Genomic DNA, 20,008 nt, shown 5'->3' with positions numbered 1-20,008 from the left:
TAAATAGCTAATTCTAATTTGCCTCTTACTTGGACAACTGTAAAGATTGTTTGCTTTCTATTTGCTATTTATTTTATTATATTATATTATTATCATTATATTATATATTATTTATTATATTATTCTATTTGCTTTCTCTGCTCTAATTCATGTCCCCACAAAGCTGCTCACGTAATTTTCCTGAAGTTCCACTCTGACCATGTTTTATTGTTGTTTGTTTTAGTCATGTGTGACTCTCCATAATCCCATTAGGGGTTTTTTGGGCAGAGATACTGGAATTTACAGATGAGGAAACCAAGGCAAACACAGTTAAGTTACGTGGCCAGGGTCACAGAGCTAATAAGTGTCTGAGGCTGGATTTGAACCAGGAAGATGAGTCTTCCTGATTCCACACCCAGCACTCTAACCACTGTGCAACCTGGCTGTGCCTGATCATGTTTTTACTCAACAAACTCCCACAGCTCCCTATCACCCCTACAATTAATATGAACTCTATCACTTGGCACTGAAAGTTCTTTACAACTGTGCCCCTTCCTAGATTTTCAACCTTATTACACGTTTACTCCCTACCACACTGGCCTTTTTGCTATTCCTAACACATGACACTTCCATCTCTCAGCTGTGACTTTGCCCTGCCCTTTCCCATGAATGAAATGCATCCCCTCCTCACTTCCACTGCCAGAATCCCCGGTTTCTTTGAAGACTCAGAGTCAAATGCCACTTTTTACATGAGGTCTTTCTGGTTCCCCAAGCCGCCGGTGCCTCCCACCAAGGTCATCACATACATACTTCTACATGTGCATGCTGTCTCCCTTGAAACGATACAAACTCCTAGAGGAGAGGGAAGGTTTCACTTTTGGTTGTGTATCCCTAGAAGCCAGTACTATGCTGGACACAAAAGGTGTTTAACAAATGTTTGCAGGTTGGTTGACTGAATAGTTTTTCTGTATCCCCCCAAAGGGCCTAAAACAGATGTTACAGTCAAGTATTTGACATAAATCTGTCAAATATTTGAATAGAAGCCAAAGAAAAAAGAAGTCATGAGGTAAAAGTAACAGAAATCAAATACAAGTGCCTTTAAAGAGAACTGATGCAGTCTTCTACGTATAATAAAAACAACTTCTGAAGCTACCTAAGAAAGGAGCATTTTTTAATGTCTCTCAGACATGAACATTAGCATCAGTGTTTTGACTGAAGCACACAATGAGGCATCCCCATGCCCCGCCTCTTAGGTTTTGGCGATGGTAACAGACCCTTTCCCAGACTTAATGGCATGAACTCTCATCTCTCTAACCCACCTTCAGTGCTTTGCCCTGGAGTTCATCAATGATCCCTCGAATCTTCTCCAGCAGGAAGGGCCAGGAGTTGATAAGATAAATCCGGTCCATCATGATAGCAATGATGCTGTACCAGCGCTGGAAACCCCGGGCCAGACTGTCTTTGATGAAAAAAGTATGGCTGAACACAAAGCCATGCTGCTCATCTCCAAAGAAAATGGGGCCTTCACGGCCAGGACAGACCTGAGAGAGAGACCACAGCTGCACCTGAGTCACTTAGTCCTCTTTGTGCTTTAGAAGTACATAAAATGCAGTGACACACAGGAAACAAATGACAGCCTCTCACATTTGTCTAAGCTGCCTAAACCAAGTCACGGGAGGAATGGAGGGAAAACCAAAAAAAAGCAGATTCACCTGGTGGTGACCGGGCTGAAGGCCCTCCCAGCAGCCCTTCGCATCTTCACGAGCAATGCACAGGCCTCCGATCTTTAATTCCACTGACCACTAACTCAGTTTGTTGTTTTTCCCAGCCTGACCCGCTGGTTATCTGTATACAGATGCAGTTCACATGCAGTCTATGCGTCATTTACAAGCTGAGGAATCTCAGCTTGCTGGCACTTTTTTTAAATAGGCACAAACTGGGATGAAACAAAATGAGGCTGACGGGAAGCCCAGAGAGATGCCACCAGATTCACATTCTTTACTCTTGGGAATCCTCTCAGGGTTTTACCCAAAGTCTATTGATCTTTACTTTGCAGGAGTGTGCTTTTTCACCCCACAGCGGATCAGAAACAAGGAATGGGAAAGGCCAACGGGGAGACAGAAGAGAGCACATCAGCTGCTGCAGGCGGCATGCAGACAGGAGAGAGAAAGCCCAACACACACATCTCAGAACTGCGAGAGGCTACAGATGCTCGGGGCCCCTGAGAGCAACAAAGGACTAAAATGAGTCCTTGTCATCATTACCAGGAGTCATTAAGAAGTTAAATTTTTTTCCACATTCTTTAAGAATTTGTTCTTGGACACTTAAGAGAGGCAAACATTAACACAAGCTGAAAATCTCAATTAGCCAGAATGACTTATTCCCACAGTCACGACGTGACTGTACTCCCTGCTCCCTTGCAACTCTACACAACCCACAGCAACTCTATGCTGATCCGCTTACTTTTTCTCTCTCCCATCTACAAAGACAACAGGACTTCACAACGAGTGATGTAAGAAAAAGGCATCATTACTAGGATCAGAAACGACACTCCTCAACAGTCAAAGTAGTCTCACCTCACAACTGAGGCTCCGCACACAGGCCTGGCGAACAATGCTGAAAAGCTGGGGATGATTCGGGTGCTGATGACTAACGTATTTTATTGAGGTTTCTTTGTCGTGGCTGATGTATCCAGGGTGCCCCGCTGCAAGGGATCGACAGCCCTGACCCAGACAAGGGAAAGAGAAGAAGGCAGAAGTGATCAAAAAGCAACAATAAAGCCATTTCCCCCACATACAAGTCACAGTGACTTGTTCAAATTTTCCATAAGAATAACTACTTATTTCGAGGATGCTTTTATTTATGTACTTCAAAATTCACAAATGCTTTATTTATAGGACTGTTTCATGAATGGGAAGAAAAGAGAGACACCAAGGACTCAGGCACTTTCCTAAGGTCACAAAAAACATCAATGATGGAATGGAGAATCTCTCAATTCCCCAGTCAGACCACCATGTATTTGTTGGGTATTAATCGGGATAATTAATAAGCATCTGGGGTCATTTGAATCTTTAATTTTATTTATTATTTTTGAGATTTATTTTTGATTTTATATATTTGAGGTTTATTTTTATATTATATATTTGAGATTAATGATTCTCAAGTCATATGACCTCCGTAAATTTAGGAAAGGTAAGCCTGGTATGAAGGAACTGGTAGTGGAATGTGAGAAAAAGACTACAGATCTGGAAATTTTTGGTCTTTGTACATTCATTACATAGTAGTGACCATGTGCCAAATCCAACATATGTTATGTATTATATCATATTATATATGATCATGAGGCTTAGTAGGTGAGAACCAGGCCTGTTCGTTGTTCATTAATTTTTCGTTCCCAAACAAAGTTTTCTCAGAATCCAACAACATACAAGAGGGCCTCCTGCCAAGGAGACACGAGGACAAAACACGACAAAACAAAAAACTGAAGACATTTAAAGGGGTAAGGCCTGGGAAACAACTGAAACAAAATACAACAGGAAATAATCTGCAAGATAACTGTGGGTTAACAATTATTTGTTGAAGAAGAGGAGGTAAAGAGGAACGACATATGATGACAGGGAAGTAACAAGGAAGCAAAAAGAAAGACATAAATTTGGCAAGAAATATTTACCATAGAGATCAATCTTCAAAAAGTTTGAGTTTGTTTCTAAGAACAAACGGCAAACCACAAAAGTGCAAAGTTAACATCAATCATGATCATTTTTTATTCCTTGATGGGGGCAGTCTCCCTCCCCCCCACCATGGAGGCATGCAACCCAATATAGGCTCTACGTATACCTTCACAGGGGGCAGTTCTTGAAATGCATTTAATGTGTCAGAACAAAATAAAAGTTTAAGATGTTTAAGACCTTCAGAAATAGTTAATTTACAAGCCACCAAAAATCATTTTATGTGTATATAGCACAGAATGACCTTATATATCACTATAATTTCTAAGTCTATAACTGATCATAAATTCTAGTTTACTATCCAAATAACAGAAATGGGATATGGCATGACCCATTAGAATGCTACAAAAGTGCAGAATGTAGAACTTTTTAAGAACCTAAGGACACCCACCTCACACATGTCTGATTTCTTTGGCCCTGGGCTGCTGGATTCAGCACTGGCCCCTTCTGCTGGGCTATGAGAGCGAATTCTACTGCTCATCTGGATGCCACCTTCCTCTTCTTCAGCCTGTTCTCCCTGCCCAGGGCTATCTCCATTTCCAGCCCCCTGAGGAAGAGGAGAGTGTAGAACTTCTGTACAGAAGAGGGTTCGAGGGCCGTGGAGCTCACAAAAATGACACAGAGCAACAATGGCATTCATGGTTCTGCGCAGACTGGCAACTGTCCTGCAAACCAGAAGAGAAGGGAAAAAATGCACCATCAGATTATCAGTATTCACTCAATTAATATTTCCTAAGTACTTAATAAAAATAGCCAACATTTATGGAATGCTCTCAAGTTTGAAAGTATTCTATACACTGTGTCATTTGAGCCTTAAAGTAAATCTGTCCCCCCAAGTACTCTTTATTTCATGTCAGTCCTGGGGAGCTGCTGCTGAGAAACTTGCTAATGCATCCTCTCTGACATTTAAAAGTCTCATAAGGTTACCTAAGGAACTGAGAAAATATGGGACTTGCCGAGGTCACACAGCCACCATGTGTCAGAGGCGGATCTAGAACCCAGGTCTTCCTGACTCCTGGGTCAGCTCCCCCCCTACAAGACGTTCTTTGTAAGCCATGAAACATCACGTAGATATGAGGCATGACCATGAACAAGATCTGCACCCTGACCTCCAAGAGGTTAAGCTCTAGTGAGGGAGTTAAGTCTTTGAAATATAGAATGGCTTCCAAAGCAAGTTGGACTTTTTATTCCTCCAACAAACATTTACTTGACCCCTGTTATGGGCAGCATCCTCTGAGGCACAAAGACCAGAAAGACAGAGGCCTTGCCCTCAAGGAGCTTACTATCTTGTCAATTCCTTGAGGTACATCCTTGAACATGAATAGAGATTAATGGGGCAGACAAACGTGGGGGAGGGAACGGTGAGAGCCAAGTCACACTACAAAGAAAGCAGTTTGGGGAGTAGGTTAGGATGGTAGCGATAGCAGGAAGAGATCAGACCAACACCAGAACACTGAAGAGAAGAAATCAACAGGATTCAGTAGAAGATCAGAATCAAGCCTTCCAGCCTTTAAGACACTATCAGAAGAAATACTGATGTCAGCAGAAGAAGCTGGGGGTGTGGAGAGGAAGAGTCTGATCTCGTCCTGCACCCTCACTTTACAGATGAGGAAGCAGGGTGGGATAAAATCAAGCACCTGTGAGAAGAGAGATCCACTTCCTCTCAGACTGAAGAGCAGGAGAAGAGAAAGAGGCTATCAACACCAACCTCTGTCACCGGAACAGGACTTCTGGCTCCACTCAGGTCAGAGGACACAAATTCAGTTCATTTCCAAATCATCCTGCACTGGCAAATGCACATGCTGCTTGGTGGTAAGATGCTCCACATTCTAAAGGCAAGTTAAAAAAAAACCAAACAATTCATTCCCAGAGTAAGAATTTCAAAGCATAAAGACAAGCAAATTGCTTCTAGATGACTACAGATGAACATGCACAGGAGATTCGTAACAATGGGTAGGATGGGGCTGGCACCTACATCCACCTGGCTTACCACATTTTTTAGCAATGTAGAAAGTGGCTAATGGGTTAGGCTCAGGGGTGAGGCCACACGTGGCCCTAGTGCAGCCCTTAGACTAACTCCAAACTTCACAGAACAAATCCCCTTAATAAAAGGATTTGTTCTGTAAAACTTGGACTCAGTCAAAAGGCCACACCCGAGGACCTAGAAGGCCACATGCAGCCTTGAGGGTGCAGGTTCCCCACTGCTGGGGCCTATAAGCAAACAATTCCTGAAGAGTTCCTCTTATTCTGTTAGCTATAAAAGAGCCTTGGGGCCTCTTAGTTCCAAGGCTGCTCCGAACTCCTTGGAGATAAGGAAATGCTGAGGGCCACAGTCCGGTTGCCCCTCCATTGGTTCACTCCCTGTGCACAAGGAGATCACACTTGAATCATGCTTATTTTTAGGTATTTAGGAGCTGGTTTTCTTCCCTATGCAGGCATGCCATACTGGAATAAACTGCAAGTTAATTCTCTCGATTCTGGTCTCTTCATTCCCTCCTGAGAACACAACCAAAGGCTGGCCCTTAGGTTAGTAAGGTCAGCTGCAGCTTACAGGGTAGCATTTATTCCCCTGAAGAATGAGGGTCAGCGTCACTACACAAAAGAGGGAACAGAATGCATCTCAAAAAACCATGACTAAAATGCAAAACAGAAATCATAGATTGTTTCAAAGGGGAGGCTGGCTACTGGAAGCACTGTAAAAACTATCTCCCAGCTCCCAAGTCAAAACTGAAATTGGATGAAATTACTTCTAACCAAAATACTAGCTAACAGCTAAAATTTACATGGCATCTTCAAACTTGCAAAACAGTTTACTGTTATTATCACATCTGAGCCTCACAGGAATCCTGGAGAAGGAAATGGCAAACTCTCCAGTATCTTTGCCAAGAAAACCCCAAATGGGGTCACAAAGAATTGGACATGACTGAAACAACTGAACAAGAACAAAAAATGTGGCAATTTGTTAACAGCTTGACTATACATGTTTGTAAAGGGTTTTATTTTGCTTTTTTTCTAAATGTAAAAGGTAAAAGGGAAAGAAAGTGAACTGAAAAAAATTTAAAAAGAAAGGTCATGGACACAGGCTTGGCAAAAAATAGATAGACACAAAATAATGAAAAGGGACTTAATTAACTGAATAACTTTCCTTTCTGGCTCTAAGATATTATGTAGTAGACCAAAATGTGAGTTGGAAAGAATTTTTTTTTTAGTTTTTATTTTTTTGCTTTTTGGAAGGCAATTGGGGTTAAGTGACTTGCCTAAGGTCACATGGCTAGTGGAAAGAATTTTTGAAAGCATTTAGTCCAATCTTTCACTTCACTGATGAAGAAATTATTTACATATTAAGACTTGAGACAGGAATAAAGAAGAAAAAAACAGCTAACCCAGGAGTGGGGAACCTGCAGCCTCAAGGCCACATGTGTTCCTTGCATGTGGCCCTTTGACCGAATCCACACTTCACAGAACAAATCCTTTCATTAAGAACTACAGATTCCTATCCCTGGTCTAATCAAATACAAAAAATATTATAGGTTAAGCAACTCAAGAAAATCCCTAGCAAGAGAAAAGCCAACTCTGTAATGATCACAAGTAGAACTCCAGAAAAAAGAATGCATTGGCCTCAGGGACTCCAAGAATGGATGAAAGGAATGAAGAACTGAAACAGAAAAATAAAGAAATTAGAGCTCTTTGAAAGAGAATAAAGATCTTAGAAGAGAGGTGGAAAACCTTAGTCAAGTAGTGAATTTTCACTCAAGCTGAACTTTCTTTTATATGCTATCTCCTCCACTTAGGGTATGAGAACTCCTTGAGACCAGGGACGCTGTCACTTTTTCTATTTGTATCCCCAGCACTCAGAGCAGTGTTTGGCAGGGTAAATACTTAGTACTCATTCATTTATTATTTATACAGAAAATACAACTGCACGCAATAAAGAAAACTTAATACCATTGTAGAGTTGGATGAGAAGAATGGAGAAGAAAACTTGCCACAGTCTGACATGTGCCCTAGTACCTAGACTTGGGGCAAGTAGACTTCAGAAGGTTCAGAGGAAAAAGAAGTGGGATCCCATGAACTAAAATGCTTTGGGTGAGTCAGACCTGGAGAACATAAGATATGCTCAAGAATGAAAATGTGAAGACAAAAGGAAAGAATTCTAATAAGGAGGAAAAAAGGTATTTGTCTGCAAGGTGGAGACACAGGAACTCATCAACCAATTCAGTTTTTAAAAACGAACGTAAAGAAGACTGAAGCAAGGCCAGGTTAACAGAAAATTGTGACAGGTAACAGCAGGTAAACAGGTAACAGCAAAAATACAACACAGTTATATAAAAACAGTGTCAGAAATGCTAAAGGTCACGATAAGCTGATGCTGGCGAGGGAGGCCAAGGGCAACAAAAGAGGGCTTCTGGAGTTCTACAGGGCATCCAAAAGTCTTAGTGGAGTTGTAAGCTTTATCCACTTGGGGTAAAGGGATGACAACTGACAAGAGAGAAGAGGCAGAACTGTCTGATTCTTAATTTGTTTCTGTTTTCTCTGTAAAGCAGAATGCCATACAGACTAGAAATGACAGAGCAGAAGTGACTACCAGGAAGCTGAGCCGTAAGACGAGTGAGAAGACAGTAAGGCAGCACCAAAGTCACCTAGCTCAGAGGAGCTCCATCCTTGAGTCCTGGAAGAAGTGACACACGTGACTGCAGAACTACTACTGGTGACATCTGGAAGATCAGAGAAGATGACGGAGGTTCCACAAGGTCAGAGACGGGTCAAGCATTGTGCTGATTTTCAGAAAAAGGTAAGAGATCAGAGTCTAAAACCACAGACCAGTGAGTCTGACTTCAACTGATAGGAAAATTATTGGAAGGCCCATCAAAGAGACAGTGAGGATCTAAAAGGGGAAGCAGTGATTACAAAGCCAGCGTGACTTCTTCACAAACAAACTAACCTCATTTCCTTTTTTGACATTTTGGATTACTACACTAGTAGATGAGGGGCCAACTATAGACACAGCTTATTTAGACTTTTTTGCAAAGGTTTTGATAAAGTATCTCACACTATTCTTGTGGAGAAGATGGAGAGCTATGGATGAAACACTAATATAATCTGACAGATTCAGAAATGGTTGGAGAGCTGCACTCAAAGACCAGCTGTTCAAGGTTCAGTGTCAGTGCCCTAAGAGGTCTCTAATGGAGTACCTCAGCAGTCTGGGCTTGCTGGCCCTGTGCTCTTTAACACTTTTATCCACCACTTCGTTACAGGCATAAGTGCAGCAAATTCGGAAATTGGCAGCTAACACAATGGATGACAGAAGTCAAGATCCAAAAGGATCCTAACCAGCAGGGGCTTCAAGATGGATCTTCCCTTAGGTACCCAAAAACCCCCCAAACCCAACACAATCAACTCTACAAATACAGAAGGGAGGAGATATGGAGAAATGGTAGTCGTTCTAAAAGGGAGCTGGAATTTTTTGTCAACTGCAAGTTCAATATGAATCAGCAGGGTGATGTGGCACCCCAAAAAGCTAATGCAATCCTCAAATTTGTTAGGAGGTCCTTAGCTTCTAGGAACAGGGAGGTGATAATCTTGTTGTACTCTGCCCTAGGCAGAGCTCATCTGGCATGCTGTATTCAATTCTGGGTGCCATGTTTTAAAGACATTGATAACCTGAGGAGGAACATCCAAAGGAGAGCAACCACAAAAAAAGTGAAGGGCCTTGAGTTCACAACATATGAGCACTGCTTGGAAGATCTGAGTATTATCTGGAGAAAAGAAGATTCAAGCTGGGTCATATGTCTGCATATGTGGAGGAAGGATTAGGCTTGTTCTGTTGGGCTCTAGAGGGCAGAACCAAGATCCCAAAGTAGCCGTTTCAAAGAAGCCAATTACGGTTGATGTCGGGAAACACTTCCTAACATTCAAGCTGTCCAAAAGTTAAAGAGCTTGCCTTGACAGGAGGACCCCCCTCCTTGGAGGCCTTCAAGTAGATACCAGATGACCACCTGTTTTATGTATGTTGTCCCAGAGCTTCCTTCATGTGTGGATTGGACCAGATGGCAGCAGAGGGCCCTTGTGGCTGTCAAACTCTGTGATCCCTGTAAAAGGAAACCTTAGAATATTATATACCAAAAGGCAAAAAGAAAAAGGTTGATGACAAAGATTAATTTATCTGGCAAAAGTGAGTATAATCTTATAGCAAAAATCAGAATTTTAGAATAGAAAATATTCAAGTATTCTTGTTGAGAAAACCATAGACAGGTAGAATCTTTGCAACTCTGAAGCAACAAAAGAAACATAAAGCAGTCTGAAGGAAATAAGTGATGATCAAGTTCTTGTATCATAATAGGCAGGAGTAGGGTGGATGAGGGAGAGACCACTGTCTCCTCAAAGTCCTACTTTTTCCAGGAGGATAGGAGGGAATAAAGAAACTACATGTTTTCTTCTGTTTAGTCTCTTTTAAGAAAGTAAAGAGAAAGGAGAAAAGGCAATTTACTAGAGAAGAAATGAGGAAGGAGAAGCAGTTTTACCTTCTATTAGAAGGTTTTCCCAAGTATCTTCCCTCTGTGATTATCTCCAATACGTTCTGTACGTATCTTATCGGTATATAGTCATTTTCATGTTCTATCGCCCCCATTAGACTGTGAGCTCCTTGAGAGCAAGGACCGTATCTGAACTTTCTTTGTTTCCAAAGCACTTACCACAACGCCTGGCACAAAGCAGGCATTCAATAAATGCTCATTAACTTATTTCACATGACATGACTTATGTATGTCCAAAAAAGGAATGTAAAACACGGAGATGAAGTGGGAGGAATGGACATCTCACGAGCATCACTACTATCTATCTGATCAGGGTAAAGAAAAATTGAACACTCAGAGTTAGATGCAGAAATATATAAAAGTGAACAATAAAATGGATCAGGAGAGGGGTTAAAAGGGAGGGCACAGCTGGGGAGAGAACAGTCAGAGGCAGAACACTTCAACCATATAGGGCCGATCACAAAGTGAGAACTTCTTCAGAGAGGAAAAAGAAGGAGCACAGCAGAATCAGACAACTCCACTTATGGGCTTGTGGATGACCCATCCCTTTCTTTACCTTCCTTTCACTTTTAAAGAATGCAGTGACTAGTAAAGAGAAGGAAAATTATGATAGGAGTATGACAGAGCCAAAACCAAACAAGTGATCATAACCATGAATGTGAATGGGATTAATGCACCCACAACCCAGAGGCGTGTATCACAACTGAATAAAAAGAATCCCACAATACATTGTTTACAGGAAAAAAAAAAACTAGAAACATAAAGATTCATATAAAGTTAAAACAAGGGGTTGAAGAAGAATCACCTGAGGTGAATCCAAAATAACCGGTGTAACAACTATGATCTCAGACAATGAAACAGTAAAAATAAGAATAGGGAGTAGCCCTGCATTTCCACTAGGTCCCGAAGACAGACCCTTCTACTCTTGCTATTTGGCATCATCTTTCCAATTTAGAGTTGCCTGGAGCACTGAGGATTTAATTAATTTGCCCAGAGTCAAAATGCCATAGTACTCAGTTCTTCTTGGTTCCTATGTACTTGCTATGCCTCCAACACTAAAAAAAAAAAAAAAACTTGGTTGAAAACAGAAAGATATGTTATGCTTAAAGACACTAGCAATAATGGAAGTCTATCAACACTACATTTAAAAGCACAGAATGGCATAGGATGATACTTCAGAGAAATGCTAAACAAATCACAGGGAGAAAAAGTCAGTAAAACAGTAATTGTTGGGGACCTCAATCAAAACTAGTCAAATCTAGAAAAGGAAATGAGAAAGAACTGCCTAAACAGAATTTCTGAAAAGTTCTATATGATAAACCTCTGTTGATTACTGGACAGGAATCAAAAGGGATATACGAATTTCTCAACTTTATATGGCACTTTTTATAAAAAACTGACCATCTACTAGAGCACAAAAGCTTTAGAAGCATAATGAAGGAAAGGGTCAAAGAATAAGCTGTAGAAAAAAATACAAAACCTTATAAACCAAATAAAATTACAATGAAACAACCATGCTAAAATTTTTAGGATTACAGCTAAACCAGACTTTAAGGTAAAATTTATATCCCCAAATGCCTTCATGGACAAAAGAAAAAATGAAGAGATCAATGATCTGGGAGTACATCTTAAAAAACCTAGGACAGGGCAGAGCCAAGATGGTGGAACAGAAGCAGGAAATTGTATGAGCTCCCACACCAACCACCTCCAATACTTGTAAAATATGACTCTAAACAAATTGTAGATCTACAGAACCCACAAAGTGAAGAGAGAAACAAATCTCCCGATGAAGGTAGCCCAGCAAGCCAACAGGAAGGGTCTATTGCACAGGGCTGGGAGCTGAGCACAGTCCCCCACGAGCTACATGGCCCAGACCAGCCAGAATAGACTTCAGGAAAGTGAATCACTCGTAGCTGTGGTGGTTTCCAGATTTCTCAACCCATAAACACCAAAGACAAAGTAAAAGGTCAGTGGGGAACTCTGTTGGAACTGGGTGATGGAAGAATGCAGTCCAGCCCCTGCCCCCAGGCAAGAGGTGGTGGAGGCTCAGTGGCTGCAGCTTCTGTCTCATGGCTGCCTCCGGAGCTCCTGGCCTACATATCACAGGGGGACCAAGCAACCATCCAGAGGGTAATCTCTCTTGCTTTGCCCTGCTTGGATTTGGGTCTCTGTCTTGGGTGGTGTAATAATAATGACATTTTTAGATCACTTTGTATTGCCAAGCTAAGAGGTACTTAGCACCTAATTTAAAATTAAGCCTCTGTTAAAGAAACTGAAGGTATGATCCCCTGTTGCTGACCTAAAGAGCACAAGCTAGACAGTCAGAATTTTCCTGGGGCAAGCATGATGGAGGCAGGGCAGCTGTTGCTAGACTGAAATGAGAATGGAGAAGAAGAATGAGAACTGAGACAGACTTTCTTGGAGCGAGCCATGTGGAGGCTGGATAAAGTGATTTTGATTTTGAGAAGGGAGCTGCTGAGGATCTCCGAGGGCCAGCTGCAGCTGCTGAAGACTGAGGAAGCATGACTGTGGGGGCAGTACTTGGTTTGCCTGTTTTGATGTTACTCTGTCAAATTCGTTTGTTGATAGAAGCCTACCAACCTTGTTGGGCCTGGACTGATTTCACAAGCAGAAAGTGAATTGAAGAGAATGCCACTTATTGCATCTTTGTTAAGCTTTGTCTTCCCAGGAACAGAAATTGCTAAGAACTTGCCTGGGTCAAGATAAAGAAAAGACCTCCCCTTGGGCATTGAATGCTGTGATGATATTGTAACCTAGTTGTGACCTAGGGGTGGATGGCCTTTGTGTTTTGTGATTGACCAAATGAATGTACTTTGTTTATGACTGGAAACTAATCTCCAATTGAGACTACCCAAGGGTGGAATACTTTGACTTTGTACTTTGTGATTGAACTGAGGACTTAAGACTTTGTGATTGACCAAATGAATGTACTACCCAGGGGTGGAGTACTTTGGCTTTTGTACTTTCTGTCCCCTAAAGGGGCAAGCCTCCTTAAAGACTAGTGAATGACTGAGTTACTAAATGATTGCACTTTGTTGAAAACTATGCTACCACTTTGGTGAAAACTATGTGGCCATTTTAGTGATAAGTTGCTGAGTTGTGACACAGTGAATGCTGTATTTTGATTTTTTGTAAATGTTTTGCTCTGATTTGTTACTAAATAGAGAGTTCACTATACTATGTAATCAGAACCTTGAAAGCTGTTCACAGCAGCAGTCCTCTGGAAAGCTGCTCTCGTGTAGCTTTACAGGTGGTGGTCCTTGGGTATGTGGCCAGTGTGCCAGAGCCTGTGGTGGCTGTAGAGAGGGTGCCCTCCTCAGACCTCTGACAACATCTGGGAAAACCCCAGCAATCTGGGACACAGCTCTCTCCACCCTGGAAGCAGAGTTCTACCCTGGCAAAGAGCTCAAAAGTCAAGTAACTGGCTGGCAAGATGAGCAAGCAGAGGAAGCACAATCAGACCACAGAATCCTTTTTTGGGGACAAAAAGGATCAAAACATGGAACCAGAAGAAGTCAACAAAGGCAAAACTCCTGTATCCAAAGCTTCCAAGTAAAGTATGAACTGATTACAGACCATGGAGGAGCTCAAGAAGTGGAGGAAAAACTGGGAAGAGAAATGAGAATGATGCAATAAAATCATGAAAAGCAAGTCAACAGCCTGCTAAAGGAGACCCCCCCCAAAAAAACGAAGAAAATTACACCTTAAAAAATAGACTAACTCAAATGGCAAAAAGGCCCAAAAAGTTAATAATGAGAAGAATGCCTTAAAAAGCTAAACTGCCCAAATGGAAAAGGATTTCAAAAACTCACTGAAGAAAATAATTCCTTCAAAATTAGACTGGAGCAAGTGGAAGCTAATGATTTTATGAGAAATCAAGATACTTTAAAACAGATGCAAACAAATTAAAGAATAGAAGGCAGTGTAAAACATCTCATTGGAAAAACCACTGACCTGGACAATAGATCCAGGAGAGAAAGTTTAAAACTTACTGGGGCACCTGAAAGCCACGATCAAAAAAAGAGCCTAGAAATCATCCTCCAAGAAATTCTCAAGGAAAAGTGCCCTGATATTCTAGAACCAGAGGGCAAAATAGAAATTGACAGAATTCACCAATCACCTCTTGAAAAAGATCCCAAAAAGAAAACTCCTAGGAATATCATAGCCAGATTCCAGAGCTCCCAGGTCAAAGAGAAAATATTACAAGCAGTCAGGAAGAAACAATTTGAATATTGTGGAAACACAATCAGGATAACATAAGATCTAGCAGCTTCTACGTTAAGGGATCAAAGGGCTTGGAATATGATATTCCAGAGGTAGGATTAAAACCAAGAATCACCCACCCAGCAAAACTGAGTAAAAATGCTTCAGGGGAAAATATGGTCATTTAATGAAATAGAGGACTTTCAAGTATTCTTGATGAAAAAACCAGACCTGGGGGCAGCTAGGTGGCACAGTGAATAGAGCACCATCCCTGGAGTCAGAAGGACCTGAATTCAAATCTGATCTCAGACACTTGGCCGTGTGACTTTAGGCAAGTCACTTAACCCCGACTGCCCTCCAAAAAGAAAAAATAAGAAAAAAACAGACCTGAACACAAAATTTGACTTTCAAAAACAAGAAGCAAGAGAAGCATGAGAAGGTAAACAGGAAAAAAGAAATCATAAGGAACTTTAAATTAAAGTTGAACTATTTATATTCCTACATGGAAAAACGATAATTGTAACTCATGAGACTTTTCTCGGTATCAGGAATATATGTTCATGTGTGTGTATATATGTATATATGAATGCATACACATGCATGTGCATATATATGTATACATACATATATTATAAGAGGGTATATATGCATATAAATACATATGTGAGTGTGAGTATATGTGTGTACATGTATACATAGAGGGCAAGGATCAGTTGAACAGGAAGGGATGATATCTAAAAAATAAAATTAAGAGGTAAGAGAGGAATACAATGGGAAAAGGGAGAGATAGAATAGGGTAAATTATCTCATAAAAGAGGCAAGAGAAAACTGTTACAATGGAGGGGAAGAGCAGGAAGGTGAAAGGGAATGGGACAATCTTACTCTCATTGAATTTGGCTCAAGGAGAGAATAACATACACACTCAATTGGGTATCTTACCCTACAGTAAAGTAGGGGGAAGGGGATAAGAAGGGGGATGATAGAAAGGAGGGAAGATTGGGGGAGAAGGTGGTTAGAAGCACACACTTTTGAAAAGGGAGAGGGTCAAAGTAGAAAATAGAATAAGTGGGGGGTGGGACAGGGTGGAGGGAAATATAGTGGAGACGTTTTTCGTGACTACACATGTACAACCTATATTGAACTGCTTATTTTCCCAGTGGAGGTGGGTAAGAAGGAAAGAAGGGAAAGAATCTGGAAATCAAAGTTTTAAAAACAAATATTAAAAATTTTTTTAAATTGTTTTTTACATGCAACTGGGAAATAAGATATACAGGCACTGGGGCATAGAAATCCATCTTGCTGTATTAGAAAGTAAGAGGGGGGATGGAGGAGGATATAAGAGAGAGGCAGATTGGGGGAAGGAGTATTCAGTAGGCTTGCTGTCTTGGGGTGGGGGTAGGGGAAAGATGGGGAGAAAATCTGTAACTCAAAACCTTGTGGAAATGAATGTTGGAAACCAAAAATAAACCAAAAAAAAAATCTTTCTTGGGGAAAAAAGAAACCTAGGAAAATAATAAATCAAAAGACTAAGTTGACACCAAAATAGAAATTCTGAAAATAAGAGAAAAAAATTTATTTTCTTTAAAACTGTGACGTGACAAACGAAACTGTGAACTCTTTTTTTAAAAAAATAACTAATTAGTCATTAGCTAATTTTTTAAAAGTTAATTACCAAAATGAGAAAGAATTCACAACAGATGAAGATAAAGCAAAAGAAACTGTTAGAAACTACTCTGTCCAATTACATGTCAACAAAACGGACAACCTGATCTCAACAAGAAGATACTGAGATGAACAGAACAAGGTACGGAACATTTAAATAGCCTGAACTCATAAGAAGAAACTGAATAAGCTAGGGAAGAACTCTTCAAGAAACAAAATCCAGGCCCAGGTGGACTCGAAAGCAAACATTAATGACTAACTCTAATATCACCTAAATTGTTTGTAAAAGCAGAGAGATAACATCCACCAAACTCCTCCTAGGTGAGGAGTTTGTCTACATTGCCTATGTAAACACTGCCGAACCCAAAGCAGGGAGAAAGAAAGCAGATAAACTACAGACTAATATCTCTAATGAACAATAATGCAAAAATACGGAAATGCAAAAACACATTTTAAAAAATTATGCCCTATGACCAGGTTGAATAAAACTATCAACAAAGTAGACAATTTTAATTTTTAAAAATAACAAAATCCACATTATTTTGCTTCTTGCAAAAATGAATTGAAACAGTAACTTCAATAAAATAGCAAGACTTAAAATAAATCCATACAAATGGTCAGTCTTTCTGTAAATTATTAAGAAAACTAGGAAGAATAGAAAAAGAAATTTCAACTCAAAACACCCAGATAAAGTATAAAATATCTGGGAATCAATCTATGAAGCCACCACACTCAGGACTTCTATAAATAGAACTATACAATATACTTTAGAGAAATAAAGGAAAATTTAAATTGTTTTAAAGATATTAATTGTTCACAGTTAAAACTAAATTAAATCACATCAAATTAGATTATAGCTTTAGTGCTATAACAACTAAACTACCAAGGGTTTATTTTTTAACAGAACTAGAAAAATAATATAAAAATTCATATGGAAGAACAAAAGATCAATAATTTCAAGAGAAACAAATGGAAAAAAAAAGACATGAAGGGTATAAAATAGTAATTATCAAAGCTATTTGGTACTGCTTTAAAAAGTTGGCTCAGTGGAACAAGATTAGGTGCCTAAGACCCCCAGTAGCAACTGAATATAGCAGCACAGCATTTGATAAACCCAAGGGCAGCAACTATTGTGGTAGGTTTAAAAAAAAAAAAAACTGTCCAGAAAACTAGAAGCAGTCTGGCTGAAATCGGGTTTAGACAAAAATCTCATAGTATATATCACAATAAGCTCCAAATGGATATGACCTAAATGTAAAATGTCACATCACAAACTAATAGAGGAGGAAATAACCTTTCACAATCCTGGATAGGAAGAGAATTGGTAAGTAAACAATGAATAGGAGTGATTAAAGAAGACACAAAATAAGGAAACTCTTTGTGGCAAAGTTCTCTGATGAAGAATTGATATCCAAGATACATATGGAAATGATTAAAATACTTAACAACACAGGACATTTCCTAATAGATAACTGGCTACTGCACATGAAAAGGCAGTTAATCAATGAAGAAATGCAACCCAGCAAACCCGATAGGAAAAAATGCTCCAAATCACTAAAAAGAGAAACCAAGTAAAACTATTCTGAGGTTCTGACTCCTCTTTTAGCAGGTAAAGACTACAAACTACAATAGCAATTGCTGGTGGGTCAAGGATAGGCACACTTATGATCTGCTGGTAGAACTATGAACTGTTCTAGCCATTTTTGAAAGCAATACGGAAATATCATCCCAGAGTTACTGAACTGGACGTTCCCTTTGACATAGCTCTATCACTATCTGAGAGAGACCCAAAAAGAGATCAAAAGCATAGGGAAAAGTCAAATACACTACAAAAATCTTTTTAGCAGCATCTTCCGTAGAAGACAAAAATGGAAACAAATTACTTATCCATCAATTGGGGAATGGATGTGTGTACATTTGTAACTGAATGGTTATTATACCAAAAGCAATGATGAGTATCGTTCCAAAATTCAGAGATTTGGAGAGACTTGTATGATCAAATGTATCATGAAATGAGGAGAACCAGGAGAACTTACATGCGTAAAGTATGCATGTAAAGGAAAACTGAGACTTCAGAACTCCGACCAACATAAGGACCAACAATGACTTCCGAAAACTGATGATGTTTGCCTCTTGGCAGAAAGGTGATGGGCTAGGAAAGAATGGTAAAGTCCATTTTCAGACACAGTAGGTTAATTTGTTTTGCTTGGCACTACACATTTGTGAAAAGGGAAGGTTTCAATTTGTGAAAGTGACAGGAATCAGTGGGTAGTGATAGAGATGCAAAAAGAAAGAATAGCAATAACATTTTTTTAATATACAGAAGAATTCAGATGAGGACAGGAATTACAGCTTTTACTAGTCTATTAAATTAAAAATACTTAAAAAAAACTCTCCAAGAACATAACTAAAGTGGAATGATTTGCATGACTGCACCCTTATAAGTTATGTCAAAATGCTTACAGTCTTAGGGACAGGAAAGGAAGGAAGGAAGGGACAGAACTTGGAATTCAAAATTAAAAAAAAAAGAATGTTAAGAATTGTTTTACATGTAATTTGGAAAAAATAATATATTATTCTAAATTTTAACAATAAATACATAGAATAAAATGTTAAAAACTCTCCTTGATACAAGTTTCCTAGGAAAACTTTTTCATATTGATGCTTTTCCATTAAATTTTAAAAATTCCCTGAAAGAGGCTAACTGGATAATGCTTGCAGGCGATGTGCCTAAAAAGAAAGGATGGAGGACAAGCGGAAGACTTCCCCCAACCCGCGCAGCCGTAGGAGGGGGCGAGGTGAGAGCTCTCCGGCTTCACAAGGGCCCGGACTGCAATGGGATGAGGTCACTGAGTTCAAGCACGTGCTCCAACACGCTCCGCACCCCAATCCCCACCCCCCCCCGGGGGACCTCGGGGCAAACGGCTGCAAACGAAGTGGGGTGCCCGGCAAGTAGGGTTCTGGGACCCTCCTCCGCCCCCCACCCGCCGACCCTGGCCCCGGGTCACTCCCATCCCAACACGCTCCGACGTCTTCTCCCCCAGCTCCACAACCTCCGGGACACACACCCAAACACGCCCCCCCCCCCCCCCCCTGCACGCCGGGGACAGCAGAGAGCCCCCCCGGCCCGCGACCCCGCCGCGCTCACCTCCGGCCCCGACGGCGGCTGTGCAGGGGACGCCCGGCCCAGGAGCGCCTGACACGGGCCGGACGTACCATTCCACCACCCGCGAGCACAGGTAGAGGCGGCGTAGCGAGGGAAGACAAGCTGCCCTCCGAAAGCAGTCCGACGAAGCAGAGACAGCCAGCCCTCTTTGGGAGGCGTTTTAAACCCTAGAGCATCGAGAGCTCTAGCGGCAGCCCGTCTCAGTTGTGTCTTCATCGTTTTCGCCCCTGAGTGCTCCCCCCAAGAAAACGCCAAAATGGTTCAGGCCACCCATTCCGGGCGAAACTAGCCGGAGCAAACCGTTTAGAGTCGGAGGGGAGAGCGGGCTTCAAGAAGGAAAAGAAGGGGGGGTGACCGGAAACCAAAAGCCCGTCCGTGTATCTAGCCCACTTTTTAAAAGACGGGCAAGAAGAAGAAAGCGTTTCTAACGGCGATGTGCACCCCCACTTCTTTTACTTGTGGGGTTTGGCTTGCACTAAATACCAAAGAGCCTGTTTCCCCAGAGGGGTGAAATGGTACGATCCGAAGGGAGGCGACTGGGAGGAGGGAGGCGGCCGTCACGTGATGCTGCCGGGAGTTGGGATAAGTCGTGGCTGGGCGGGGGGGACGGGCAGCGGCCTTCCCGAGAGCTCGGAAGAAGGAGCGCGAGGGTGCCGATGTCATGAACGTCTGCCAGGCCCTGGGCTAAGCCCTGTGCCATGAATAAAATGGCAAGC

The 20,008-nt window shown here is 41.2% G+C and overlaps 1 protein-coding gene across 2 annotated transcripts in view; it reads right to left on the bottom strand.

Annotated features, from left to right (window-relative positions):
* The window catches only part of FLCN (folliculin), a 35,426-nt gene extending 15,980 nt beyond the window's left edge, over positions 1–19,446 (bottom strand). Inside the window, exons 1-6 of one of the 2 annotated variants that reach the window (XM_069087908.1) lie at positions 19,275–19,445; positions 9,649–9,796; positions 5,416–5,536; positions 4,099–4,372; positions 2,556–2,702; positions 1,299–1,520 (exon numbers count right to left, since the gene is read on the bottom strand). In XM_069087908.1, coding sequence (XP_068944009.1) covers positions 1,299–1,520; positions 2,556–2,702; positions 4,099–4,347 — 618 coding nt within the window. In that variant the 5' untranslated portion in view covers positions 4,348–4,372; positions 5,416–5,536; positions 9,649–9,796; positions 19,275–19,445. Of the gene's footprint in view, positions 1–1,298; positions 1,521–2,555; positions 2,703–4,098; positions 4,373–5,415; positions 5,537–9,648; positions 9,797–19,274 lie in introns of both variants that reach the window. The other variant, XM_069087909.1, reaches the window with a different exon arrangement.
* Positions 19,447–20,008: the final 562 nt, after the last annotated feature.

Source organism: Petaurus breviceps, unplaced genomic scaffold (assembly GCF_028583685.1).
Source record: "Petaurus breviceps papuanus isolate PSGF00001 unplaced genomic scaffold, PetGlider_PUasm1.0 183, whole genome shotgun sequence".
NCBI lineage: Eukaryota > Metazoa > Chordata > Mammalia > Diprotodontia > Petauridae > Petaurus > Petaurus breviceps.
Note: the sequence above shows the minus strand (reverse complement) of the source record. Positions and strands in the feature narration are given on the sequence as shown.